Source organism: Chrysemys picta, chromosome 17, assembly GCF_011386835.1.
Source record: "Chrysemys picta bellii isolate R12L10 chromosome 17, ASM1138683v2, whole genome shotgun sequence".
Lineage (NCBI taxonomy): Eukaryota > Metazoa > Chordata > Testudines > Emydidae > Chrysemys > Chrysemys picta.
In genome coordinates, this window is record NC_088807.1 from 23,438,832 (window position 1) to 23,451,240 (window position 12,409).

Below are 12,409 nucleotides of genomic sequence, written 5' to 3' on the forward strand. Positions count from 1 at the left end.
GTGGGGCCGAGGATGAGGGGTTTAGGGTGGAGGAGGTGGTTCCGGGTTGGGGGGCTCAGGGCTGGGGCAGGTGTTTGGGGTGCGGGAGGGGATCAGGGCTCTGGGACAGGGCCGGGGATGAGGGCTTTGGGGTGTGGGAGGAGGTCAGGGCTCTGGTCTGGGGATGCAGGCTCTAGGGTGGGGCCAGAGATGAGGGGTTTGGGGTGCAGGAGGGGGCTCCAGGTTTGTGGGGGCTCAGGTCTGGGGGTTGGGGGTCAGGGCTCTGGTCTGGGGATGCAGGCTCTAGGGTGGGGCCAGAGATGAGGGGTTTGGGGTGCAGGAGGGGGCTCCAGGTTTGTGGGGGCTCAAGGCTGGGGGTTGGGTGCAGGAGGGGGTCAGGGCTCTGGTCTGGGGATGCAGGCTCTAGGGTGGGGCCAGAGATGAGGGGTTTGGGGTGCAGGAAGGGGCTCCAGGTTTGTGGGGGCTCAGGGCTGGGGGTTGGGTGCAGGAGGGGGTCAGGGCTCTGGTCTGGGGATGCAGGCTCTAGGGTGGGGCCAGAGATGAGGGGTTTGGGGTGCAGGAGGGGGCTCCAGGTTTGTGGGGGCTCACGGCTGGGGCAGGGGATCGGGGCACGGGGTTACCTCGGGCAGCTCCCGGTCAGCGGCGCAGCAGGGGTGCAGAGGCAGTTTCCCGCGTGTCCCGGCACCGGGAGCCGCGCTGCGCCCCAGAAGTGGCAGCAGCAGGTCTGGCTCCGACGCGGAGGCGCGCAAGCAGCTCCGCACGGGTCTCACCCGCAGACACCACCTCCCCAGCTCCCATTGGCCGTGCACAGCCAGTGCTCGGGGCAGGGGCAGCGCGCGGAGCCCTGTAGCCCCTCTGCCTAGGAGCCGGACCTGCTGCTGGGCTCTTCCGGGGCGCAGCGCGGTGTCAGAACAGGTCGGGACTAGTCTGCCTGAGCCGGGCAACGCCGCTGACAGGACTTTTAACGGCCCGGTCAGCGGTGCTAACCAGAGCCGCCGTGACCCACTGCTCTAGATAAGACTTAGTCCTGCCGTGAGCGCAGGGGACTGGTCTAGACGACCCTCGCGGTCCCTGCCACGCCTCCCATTCTATATACAATACATAGACACACACCTGGGAACATCTCCATATATACACGGGTGTGTATATATGTACGCGTGTCTTTTGCATCATTTTTATTACGTGTGTCCGTATATGATATATAACCAAATCTGGGTGTGTGCGCATATCTATTACATACACACCCATGCACTTAGGGTGTTTTATATACATACAGGCAGACATCTGTGTATTTGCGCAAAAGTTTGTGCAGCTAGGTACGTATGACAGATCATCCCATCGGTGGGTGTATATTTTATCGTATGTAACACACAGATACGCTCACCGATGGGATGATTATATAATCTACACACATCTGATTCGATCTCGAAGTGCGTGTCTCTATCAGACGCACAATGTTTATGACACACACGGAGGCCTTCGCTCTAACCACCGCCCGCTTTGCACAGCTCCTGGCCGGAGCCTCTCGCGCGGGGTTTCTCGCTCGCTGTATAAATAAATCGCGCGGGCTCCATTTATAAACCTGGTGCATATTTCATGAGGTTTGGCTCTGGCGGGACCCACTCTTCGCTGGAATCCAGGCCAGTTACGTAAGGGCACCGGGGTCCTCCTCCACGCCAGCGCCGGGATCTGTTTTGCTCGCTCGGCGGTTTGCGAACAACACGATGTCCCGGCTTGGCATCGATCTGCCTCCGCCCCTGCTCCCCCGGGTGCAGCAGCGCCGGCCGGCTACGGACCAGACAGGAGGGCCGGGGCCCGAGGCGGGAATTCACGGCTTACGTTCAACCTTGTTCAACCCCCCAGCACACCCCCACACGACACATTCCCCTCCCCCCCTCCAAGAGATACCCACATGCACACGCTCGTGCGCCAACACGCACACAGCGCAGGGTCCGTCCCCTCCAGCAGGGGGCAGCAGGGACCCACACCAGGCCCTATCCCAGCCCCACTCCGGCTACTCCATGACCTGCAATATTCTTCTCGCATTTTTTTTACCCTCTCCCTCTCCCTTCCCCCCCGCCCCCACTTGCAGGGCAACCCCAATATTTTGTGATCCCCGCCACACTCATCGCAACCCCCCCCAGATCTCCCAACTCAATGGGCCTTCCCCCCCCGGCGATTCCCCTCCCGACCCCCCGCCAGACCCACAGAAGGGTTCAAACTGAATCAAGGGAGTGGGGTGGGGAAAACTGCACCGAGCTACAGAAGGCCACAGCGGGGGGATTAGAGAGGGCCGGGGGGGGGCAAGGGGGGATGAATGGATGAAGGTTATAAATAGAAAGCAAATATCCCTCCATCGCATCTGCCCCAGGAAGGGCTGATGGGGAGGGAGATGCTTCCCAAGGCAGATCTGGGGCGCACCCCCGAGCGAATCGCCAGCCCCTGCACCCCACCCCAAAGAGTTGTATATGGGGGGGGGGTGTCCCCGGCATCTGGCCCTGGGCATCAAGGCGGGGGTTGGGAAGGGAGGGGCATCCGTGGGGAAGAGCAGATGGGGGGTGGGAGTGTGTGGGTGGGGTGAGTGAGTGTGTGTATGGGGGTGTGGAGGGGAAGTCTAGGGTTAAGAGTGGGGGGCTGAACGATGGGGGGTGAATCCAGGGGGTGAGCGTGGGGGGCTGAGAAATGGGGTAAATCTAGGGGGCAGTGTGGAGGGGCTAAATCCAGGGTTGGAGGGGAGGAGATGGTGTGTGTGGGGGGGGCTGATGGAGAAGAAGTGGATCTGGGGAGCAGGTGTGTGAATGTGGGGGGCAGGGGGTGAATGTGGCGTGAATGTGGGGGGCAGGGGGCTGAGGGACAGGAGTGAATCTTGGGGATGGGGGGCTAAGATAGAGGGGGTGGATTTGGGGGGCAGAGGCCTGAGGGAAGGGGTGAATGTGGGGGGCAGGCGAAGACTCAGAGGGTCGGGGCTCGTAACCCAGCCCGGGTCAAGCAGTAACCCGCCACCCGCTGGCCACCGTCCGACCCCAGCCTGCCAGGGCCCGATCCCGGCAAAGCAGGGACCGGGGCCCCAATCCTGGCCCCACAGGGGCCCCGATCCTGACACCCCCCCGCACTCCTCACCTGTGCACCTGGCCCAGCGTCTTCCCGGCCAACTTCTGGAATTCCTCCTTGTTGAACTGCATGGCGGCGAGCGGGACCGGGCCAGGTCACAGCACCATGCTCCGGCTCCGGCACCTGGGGGGGTCTGTCTCTCTCTCCTTCCTCCCTCGGTTTCCTTTTCTCTTCTCTCTCTCTCTTCGCCTCCTTCCTTCTCTCTCCTTCGCTTCTTCTTTCCTTCCTTCTCTCCGCTTCTCTTCCTCGCTTTTCTCTCCCTCTTTCCTTCCTTCCTTCTCTCCCTCGCTTTTCTCTCCTCCTTTCTCTCGCTCTCTCCTTCCTGCCCTTCGCTGGCTCCCGAGCGCGGGAGGAGCTCTCAGCCGCCGGCTGCCCAGGACCGATCTGTCCCAGCCCCAGCTGGTCCCCCCCCCCCCGCCCCACGCTGAGCCTCCCGCGTCACTGGCTCTCAATCCAGGCGATCCTGCGTGGGACGCTGCCGCCGGCTCTGCCCTCCCCCCCCAGGCTCTGCCGGGCCAGCCCCGAGGCCACGGGGAGGGGCCGGGAGCAGCACCAGGGACAGCTCCGAGGTGGAGCGGGTTCTTCCAGAGAGGAGACCATGGGGGACAAGTGAGGGCTGGGAGCCAGGACTCCTGGGTTCTTTCCAGGACTCTAAACCTCTACAGCCCATCCCCTTCCCAGAGCCAGGGAGAGAACGCAGGAGTCCTGCCTCCCAGACCCCACCTGCTCTAACCACTAGACCCCACTCCCCTCCCCAAAGCCAGGGAGAGAACCCAGGAGTCCAGGTGTCCAGTCCCGCCCCTGCTCTAACCACTAGACCCCACTCCCCCACAGAGCCAGGGAGAGAACCCAGGAGTCCTGGCTCCCAGCCCCCTCCTGCTCTAACCACTAGACCCCACTCCCCTCCCCAGAGCCAGGGAGAGAACCCAGGAGTCCAGGTGTCCAGTCCCGCGCCTGCACTAACCACTGGACCCTGCTCCCCTCCCAGAGCTGGGGATAGAACCCAGGAGTCCGGGCTGCCAGCCCCCCTGCTCTCACCACTGGACCCCACTCCCCTCCCAGAGCCAGGGAGAGAACCCAGGAGTCCTGCCTCTCAGCCCCCCCCCCCCACTCTAACCACTAGACCCCACTGCCCTCCCAGAGCCAGGGAGAGAACCCAGGAGTCCTGCCTCTCAGCCCCCCCCCACTCTAACCACTAGACCCCACTGCCCTCCCAGAGCCAGGGAGAGAACCGAGGCGTCCTGGGTCCCCACCCCCCCTGCTCTCACCACTGGACCCTGCTCCCCTCCCAAGGCAGTGGTCCTGGCAAGCTCCGAGCTCGCCCTCCCCTGGGCCCCGGAGCTGCCAGCTGTCGGCAGCCCCAGCCGGCCGGGAAGCAGCTGCCCAGACCTAGGTGTGTGTGTGGGGGGGGACGTGCCCCAGTGGGAGACAGATGGTGTGAGCTACTCAGGGCACAGCCCCTCCTTGGCGGGTGAGGGGGGAGCAGCCGGCAGCCTTGAGCAAATCTGTGCCCCCCCCCACAACCCACCAGCCCCCACCCCCCTCCCAGAGCCAGGGAGAGAACCCAGGAGTCCTGCGCCCCCCCCTCCCCAACCACCAGTGAGAATTACCTCCCAGGAGCAATGGAAACTATCCAGCACCAGATTGAATGGGTGGGTGGGATAATGAGATGCAAATATATGCACAGAGGGAGTGCGGACAGGGTCTGGGAGTAAAGAGAGAGAACAGGCTTGGGGCCCCCCCTAGTCTGAGTTTCTGGGGTGGGGGGAGGAGCCAGGGACACCATTAGACAGACACCCCCCCCCAGCACAGCAATGAGGCCTTAACTGGCCTCAGGGGAAGGCTGCAGGTGCGCCCCCCCCCCCCCAAGAAAAAGGCCCCATCCCCCACCCCCCTGAACCAGTCCCTGCCCCGGGGCTGGATGGGAGCTGGTGCCCCCTAGAGGGGACAGGCCCTGTGCCCCATTCCCTGTCCCCCCTGAGCCAGCCAGTCCCTGCCCTGGGGCTGGGTGGGAGCCAGCGCCCCGTAGAGGGGACAGGCCCCGTGCCCCATTCCCTGCCCCCCTGAGCCAGCCCGTCCCTGCCCTGGGGCTGGGTGGGAGTCAGCGCCCCGTAGAGGGGACAGGCCCCGCACCCCATTCCCCACCCCCCTGAGCCAGCCAGTCCCCGCCCTGGGGCTGGGTGGGAGCCAGCGCCCCGTAGAGGGGACAGGCCCCGCACCCCATTCCCCGACCCCCTGAGCCAGCCATCCCCGGCAGAGGGAAAAGGCCCCGCATGGGGCGGCAGAGAAAATCCTGCTGCGGCTGGCAGATGGCTGGGGGGCGGAGAGGGGGCTGACTGCGAAGGGGGGAGAACAGGCTGTACGCAGGGAAGGTGAGAAAACAGCGCGAGGAAGGCGGAGCTGGCAGAAGAGAGGAGGGAGGGAGAGAAAACCGGACTGGGACAGAAACCAGAGCTGGAGACGCGCACACTGAGCCCAACCAGCGCCCCCAGCTGGGCAAGGCCGGGCACTGCCCCCCCAGCCGGCGCTCCTGCCCTGTCCCCCCCCAGCATCCCCAGCTGGGCAAGGCCGGGCACTGCCCCGCCAGCCGGCGCTCCTGCCCTGTCCCCCCCCAGCATCCCCAGCTGGGCAAGGCCGGGCACTGCCCCCCCAGCCAGCGCTCCTGCCCTGTCCCCCCCCAGCATCCCCAGCTGGGCAAGGCCGGGCACTGCCCCCCCAGCCGGCGCTCCTGCCCTGTCCCCCCCCAGCATCCCCAGCTGGGCAAGGCCGGGCACTGCCCCCCCAGCCGGCGCTCCTGCCCTGTCCCTCCCCCACCGGGCACGGCCAAGCACAGACGGACGCCGCTGTGGTTCCGTCGCACTGTTTATTCCGCTCCTGCGGGTGCAGATTTGACATGGCACGAGCCAGCCCCCCGACAAGCCAGCTGCCCCCCCATCCCCACGCCAGGGCAGCAGGGTCCCGGCCCCCCCACGGACAGCAGATCTCTGGGCAGGCCAGGAGCAAGAGCTGGAAAGAAAAACCCAGGTGTCCTGGCTCCCAGCCCCACCCCCCTGCTCTGACCACTACGCCTCACTCCCCTCCCAGAACCGGGGAAAGAACCCAGGAGTCCTGGTTTTCTCTGTCCACCCATTGCTGCTGGGCATCACAGCCCCAACCCCCCACATCCGGCTCCCCCTTGGCCTGGTGGGGGCCCCCCCACTCTGGATCCTGGAGTCTCTCCTGCGGGCAGAGGGGGGGGTCTGCTCAGGGGGGCCCCAGCTGGGGCTGGACGGGCATCTTCACAGTCAGCACCTGTGGGGAGACGAGGGGGCGATGAGTGGGGAGGGGGCCGGGGGGGCGTAGAGCTACCCCTGAGCAGCGAGGCGTGGGCGGGCTCATGGGGCAGGGGCCACTGAGAAGGGGGAGGAGTTCCAGCCTGGTGGGAGGGGGCACACCTGAGGGGGCAGGGTCACGACAGAAAAGAGGGGGCCACAGAAGGCGAGGCCACAGCCAGAGGGGGAGGAGTCACACCCTGGGGCGGGGGAGGAGCCATACATTGGGGGTGGTATGGGAGTTTTTGCCCTAGGGGATGAGAGCTTGCCCCACCCTGATGCAGAGGGGCAGGATTCCCTATGGGGGCAGGGACAGGAGGGAGAATGGGGGGCTCCCCGGGGGGGCAGGGACAGAGGGTTCCCCAGGGGGTTGGATGGCAGGGGGGTATGGGGAGGTTCCCCGGGGTGGGCAGTGACGGGGTGGTTCCCGAGGGGGCTGGGGGCAATGGGGAGGTTCCTCAGGGGGGCAAGAACAGGGCGGTTCCCCAGGTGGCTGGATGGCGGGGGGCAATGGGGGGTTCCCCAGGGGGCGCGGTGGGCAATGGGGAGTTCCCAGGGGGCTGGATGGCGATGGGCAATAGGGTGGTTCCCCAGATGGGCAGGGACGAGGGGGTTTCCCAAGAGAACTAGATAGAGGGGGGAAATGGGGGGATACCTGGGGGACTGGATGGCAGAGGGCAATGGGGGATTCCCCAGTGGGGCAGGGATAGGGGGGTTCCCTAGGGGGCTGGGTGGCGGGGGGCAATGGGGGGTTCCCCGGGGGGGCAGGGATAGGGGGGTTCCCCGGGGGGCTAGATGACGGGAAGCAATGGGGGGCTCCCCAGGTGGCAATGGGGGGTTCCCCAGGGGGCTGGTTGGCGGGGGGCAATGGGAGTTCCCCGGGGGGCTCACCGCGGTGCGCCGGTGGAAGCGGGCGCGGCTGCGCTCCGGGACGATGTCGTGGGGGATGTAGATGTCGAGGACGTAGGGGTCCGGGCCCCCCCGCAGCACGACCCGGTCCTGCCCCAGCTCCAGGGAGAGCTCCCGTGCCGAGCCCTGCGGGAGGGGTCATGAGAGCCTGTGGGGAGAGAACTGCCCCACGGGCAGCACCCCCGCCCCACAGCGCCCCCCTGCACGGAGAGACCCGCCTCACAGCACCCCCTGTGGGGACAGACCCGCCCCCAGCTGGCACCCCTGACCCACAGCGCCCCCTGCAGGGAGAGACCCGCCCCCCAACTGGCACCCCCGCCCCACAGCGCCCCCTGAGGGGACAAACCCGCTTCCAGCCGGCGCCCCTGCCCCACAGCACCCCCTGGGGGGACAGACCCACCCCCCAGCTGGCACCCCTGCCCCACAGCACCCCAAGACCTGCCACATGGCCAGCACCCCCACCCCACAGCGCCCCCTGCGGGGACAGACCCGGCCCCCAGCCAGCGTCCCACCACCCCCTGCTGGGACAGACCCGCCCCCCCCAGCCAGCACCCCGCCCCCCCTGCTGGGACAGACAAACAGACCCGAGGCTGGAGCAGCCAGGAACTCCCCCGAGCAGAACTCACCACTCTGGGCAGGTGGATCTCGGCCAGCAGGAATTCGGGGGACCCTCCCGCCGGCTCTGCCAGGATGGTGAATTTGGGGAGCACAGGGGAGCTGTGGAAAGAAATGGGGGTGGGGAGGGCAGGCGGTCACAGAGGGCCAGGTCTGAGCTCCCTGCCCCACACGGCACAACAGCCAGTGCCCCACTGGGGAGGGGCCGCATGGCAGTGAGGGGGGACCCAGCAGGGAGGGAGCTGTGGGGGGAGGGGATTTCAGCACCCAGTAAAAATCCCTGTCTGCCCCCCCCCATCCCCCTTTGCCCCAAGGCCCGGCCATGGACCCAGCCCCCCGAGTCTGTCTGGGGACGGCACAACCCCATGGGGCTCTGGCTTGTCTCCCACAGGGGACACGCCCAGGCCTGGGCTCTCTGGTCGATTTCTCTCGCCATGTCAATTTCAGCAATGGGAGGGGGGGGCCTTTAGCAGCCTCTCCCACAGGCACACACCGCCCCCCCCAGCATACACAGCCCCCTCCACCAATCAACTAGCCAGGGAACCATTTCAACCAGGCCAGCCAGACCCCTGCAATCACGTCAGTCTGATTACCACATCGCCTTCCCCACGCACTGGATTTCACCGCCCCGCCCTTCCCATCCCGCTGCCCGGAGCCCCTTGTGCCTGACGCCAGCGCAAAGCTGGGGTGCTCGGCTTTTTGGGGGTGCTGGAGAATCTTTTGTAGCCCCTGAGGCTCACAAGAGACCCACAGTTCTAGGCTTCCCCCACCCCGCTGGAGCTGGGCACGGTCGGCTCAGAACAGTTGTATTTTCCATCCCTGGGTGCGTGCCAGATGGGGGAGAGCCCATTGCACTCCTGGGGGGATAGGGGGGGTTCAGACACACCAGCTTTTTTCCTCATTACAAATGGAGCCAGCGGAACTCTCTGCCACTGGATTTCCAAAGCAGCAGCCCGCAATCAGAGAACAGCGGTCACGGGGGGGGGGTAGGGGGGGATTGGGGAGAGGGTTGTTAAAATCCACAGCATCCCAAGGAGCTAGACCCCCAGGGGGCAGAGTAATCAGACACCCCCCCACTCACCTGAAGTCCATCTCCTGTATAACGGGGCTAGACTTGGTGCGGATGGTCTGTCCCGAGATGGAGCCCATGAACTTCCGGTTCTTCAGGATTCGCCACCCTACAGAGTGGTGGGGAAGGGGTTAATGGGGAGGGGCAGATTGGGGGTGTGGAATAAGAGCCCCCCTACCTCCCACAGTCCTGCCAGTGCCCCTCATTCCCAATCCGCAGCCCCGTGCTAGCCCAGCCCAGCCCGCCCCCAGCCCTGCCAATGCCCCTGACTCCCAACCCACAGCCCCTGCTAGCCCAGCCCTGGGCTTCCCCCATCCCAGCCCTGCCGGTGCCCCTCACTCCTGACCCGCAGCCCCCGCTAGCCCAGCCCAGCCCCCCCCCCAGCCCTGCCAATGCCCCTCACTCCCGACTCGCAGCCCCTGCTAGCCCAGCCCTGGGCTTCCCCCAGCCCTGCCGGTGCCCCTCACTCCCGACCCGCAGTCCCTGCTAGCCCATCCCAGCCCTGCCGGTGCCCCTCACTCCTGACCCGCAGCCCCTGCTCGCCCATCCCAGCCCTGCTGGTGCCCCTCACTCCCACCTTGCAGCGCCTGCTAGCCCAGCCCTGCCCCTACCCAGCCCTGCCGGTGCCCCTCACTCCCAACCCGCAGCCCCTGCTAGCCCAGCCCTGGGCTCCCCCAGCTCTGCCGGTGCTGCTCACACCCGACCCTGGACGGTACCCGGGTGATTGACGTCCATCTTGTACTTGTCTGCCAGCCCCTCCAGGGCTACGGTGATGAAGAACTCTTTGAAGAAAGGGTCAGCCTGGCACAGAGAAAGGGCAGGGTCAGCGGGTCCCAGGGGACAGCCTGGAGACCACTAGGGAGCTGCATCCCCCCCCCCGCCCCCCACATTGACTCCCCCATAGCTGCGGGGGGGGGGCCCGGCCCAGCAGGGGGCGCTTACCTCCACTTTGCTGAAGAAGCCGGAGTTGATGACCACGTCGTACGCGATGCAGCCGTTCCCGCCTGCGACAGAGAATGACTGTAAGCGCTCTGAGCTCCCCTCGCCCCGCGGCCGGGGCTCAGACCCAGTGCGGCCTGATCTCTGGGGCCGGGTGGGAGCCAGCGCCCCCGGAGGGGAACAGCCCCGTGCCCCATTCCCCACCCCCTGAGCCAGCCAGTCCCTACCATGGGGCCAGGTGGGAGTCAGCATCCCCTAGAGGGAAAGGCCATGTGTCCCATTTCCTGCCCCCCAAGCCAGCCAGCCCCCGCCCTGGGGCCCCCTACAGGGATAAGGGACAGGAGTCCTTGCTGAGGATTGGGTGTCACAGAGATCCCAACAGTAGGTGTTTGTATGCAGGCGGAGCCAGGGGTCACCGTGGGAGGTTCCACCCATAGGGCTGTGGGGTCACAGCGGGGGGTGGGGGGTGGCTCACTATTGTCCAGCTCGGCGTGGGGCTCCCCAAGGCTCATGGGGATGCGGAAGGAGGAGGCGCTGTCCGACTCGATCAGACACTCCAGCTCCTGGTGGCTGAGGTCGGGGGGCGCCGGGATGTGCAGCGACCGGCAGATGTTCACAAACACCTTCTCCTGGGAGCCCGCGTGGGTCTTAATGCAGAAGCCTGGAGAAAGAGGGAAAGGAAGGGGTTGGTGCCCCTCACTCCTGACCCACAGCCCCCTAGCCCTGGGCTCCCCCGGCCCAAACTCCATACCAGGCTGAGGCTGGATCGGCTTCGAGTCGCGCACCGAAGGCATCGCACTCTGGATCTTCTGGGTGGCCTGCAGGGAAAGGGGGATGAGACAGGCACTGGACCCCACCACACCCACCCAGTGGTCCCTCCAGACCCACACGCCTGCGATGAGGCCCCAGCACAGACAGGTCATTGTGAATGAACCCACAACTCCTCACACACACACACCCCGGATCCCAGCTCGCCTCAACTCAATCGCTGCATCACCTAGAACGAATGAGAGTGGGACCAAGGGGATCTCACCAGTCACCGATTCCCCCATCCGATCCCACCAGCCCTCACAGGGTTGATCCTGCCCCACCAGATCCCATCAGCCCCCCGCTTCCTCCTCCCAGGGGCTGATTCCTCTGTCAGCTCCCTTGGCCAGATCCCACCTACCACAGCTATCAGAGTGCTGCAAACCCTGCAGGTGGGAAGGGAGCAGAGGCCACTGGGTCGACACCGCACCAAGAGATCCCTGCTGAGACCCAGCCCTGCCGGCTCCGAGGGCTTGCTACTCCCCCACAGGGCCCCACAAGCAGAGCCAGCCTTCTGCCCCCACAACACTCCCCAGTGCAGCCCTGCACCCGGGGGGGTGCGGGCAGGAGCTGGGCCCGCTCACAGACCTGGAGCAGCAGCTGTCTGAACTCCTCATCGTCTTCCTCCTCCAGCTCTGCCGACAGCAGGGACTTGTCCGTCTGGGAGGCCATGGGCTCTGCTCCGGGGACGGGGCTGCAAAACAGACAGAGCTTCAGACGGATGTGCCCACTCCCGTGGCATGGGAGCGAGGGACCACGCAGCCCTGCCAGCCCCAAAACCGCCACCCTACCGCCATGGGCAGAGAGGCCCGCGGCCTCCCAAGCCAGGCCTGGTCCCTGCCAGCGCAGACTCCGGAGCAGTGCTGGAGCCCGGAGCACCAGGCCCGGCCACCGGCTGCACGGAGCGGATCGGGGCACCGGGGGGGCATTGGCCCCTGGGGTGATCTATGCAGACTAAGGGACAGCAGCCCCCCACAAGGTGTCACTCCCCCGCGGCACCATGCCAGGCTGCCGGGGCTGCCAGCCCAGGGTGCCCGGAGGAGGCTGTGATACCAGCCCCCAGGTCCCATCCCCCGCTGAGCCGGGGAGAGAACCCAGGAGTCCGGGCTCCCAGCCCCCCCTGCTCTACCCACTAGACCCCACTCCCCTCCCAGAGCCAGGGAGAGAACCCAGGAGTCCGGGCTCCCAGCCCCCCCCCTGCTCTAACCACTAGCCACCACTCCCCTCCCTGAGCCAGGGAGAGAACCCAGGAGTCCGGGGTCAGGGAGGGCAGGAGGTCACACCAGCTTCCCCCCCGCCCCTCGGGCACTGACCCCTGCCCTTTGCCTCCCCGCTGCTATTGGCAACCCTGGCCCAAGCCTGCGACGCCCACTTCCGGGAGCGTTAAACCAACTTCCGGTGTCTGTTGCCACACTTCCGGTAATGACAGTATCGCTTCCGGGGTAGGGGTTTCGCCGCACTTCCCGTCTTCTGCCACATTTCCTATCACGGGGCGGAGGAGGTGGGACTTGCGGCGATACACTTACTGGTTCTTTGTCAATTTCAGAGAGGGTCCCCCCCTTCCGGCTTTTGGACGCCACACTTCCGGCTGCGGTCCGCCACACTTCCGGTCTCTCCGCAGCGCGGTTTTACCTTCTTCCGGCGGAAG

The 12,409-nt window shown here is 66.2% G+C and overlaps 3 protein-coding genes across 8 annotated transcripts in view; all 3 read right to left on the minus strand.

The window, feature by feature from the left end:
- The window catches only part of SLC17A7 (solute carrier family 17 member 7), a 28,329-nt gene extending 24,449 nt beyond the window's left edge, over positions 1 to 3,880 (minus strand). The window contains exon 1 of the mRNA XM_065571115.1: positions 3,121 to 3,880. Within this exon, the coding sequence (XP_065427187.1) occupies positions 3,121 to 3,182 (62 nt within the window). The 5' untranslated portion in view covers positions 3,183 to 3,880. The remainder of the gene's footprint in view (positions 1 to 3,120) is intronic.
- The window catches only part of LOC101949384 (nucleobindin-1), a 137,129-nt gene that overhangs the window by 108,727 nt on the left and 15,993 nt on the right, over positions 1 to 12,409 (minus strand). The window lies entirely within an intron of this gene.
- On the minus strand, positions 5,961 to 12,388 carry PIH1D1 (PIH1 domain containing 1). 6 transcript variants are annotated; one of them, XM_042845599.2, is made up of 10 exons: positions 12,288 to 12,388; positions 11,350 to 11,455; positions 10,706 to 10,772; positions 10,430 to 10,615; positions 9,958 to 10,019; positions 9,732 to 9,816; positions 9,028 to 9,124; positions 7,958 to 8,048; positions 7,314 to 7,457; positions 5,961 to 6,402 (listed from the first exon to the last, which is right to left on the minus strand). In XM_042845599.2, the coding sequence occupies exons 2-10, from the start codon at positions 11,431 to 11,433 to the stop codon at positions 6,355 to 6,357; spliced, it is 864 nt and encodes a 287-aa protein (XP_042701533.1). In that variant the 5' UTR covers positions 11,434 to 11,455; positions 12,288 to 12,388; the 3' UTR covers positions 5,961 to 6,354. The 6 variants fall into 6 exon arrangements, with proteins under 6 accessions (XP_042701533.1, XP_042701530.1, XP_065427163.1 ...); XM_042845596.2 differs by lacking the exon at positions 12,288 to 12,388 and adding an exon at positions 12,155 to 12,255; XM_065571091.1 differs by lacking the exon at positions 12,288 to 12,388 and adding an exon at positions 12,121 to 12,248.

Excerpts from the sequence above, each read along its gene's own strand:
- PIH1D1 (XM_042845596.2), bottom strand. The coding sequence starts at position 12,240 with ATGTGGCAGAAGACGGGAAGTGCGGCGAAACCCCTACCCCGGAAGCGA. Across the intron at positions 11,456-12,154 it reads TGTGGCAACAGACACCGGAA|CCCCGTCCCCGGAGCAGAGC; the intron begins GTTGGTTTAACG and ends TCTGTTTTGCAG. Across the intron at positions 10,616-10,705 it reads GCCGATCCAGCCTCAGCCTG|GCTTCTGCATTAAGACCCAC; the intron begins GTATGGAGTTTG and ends CTCTTTCTCCAG.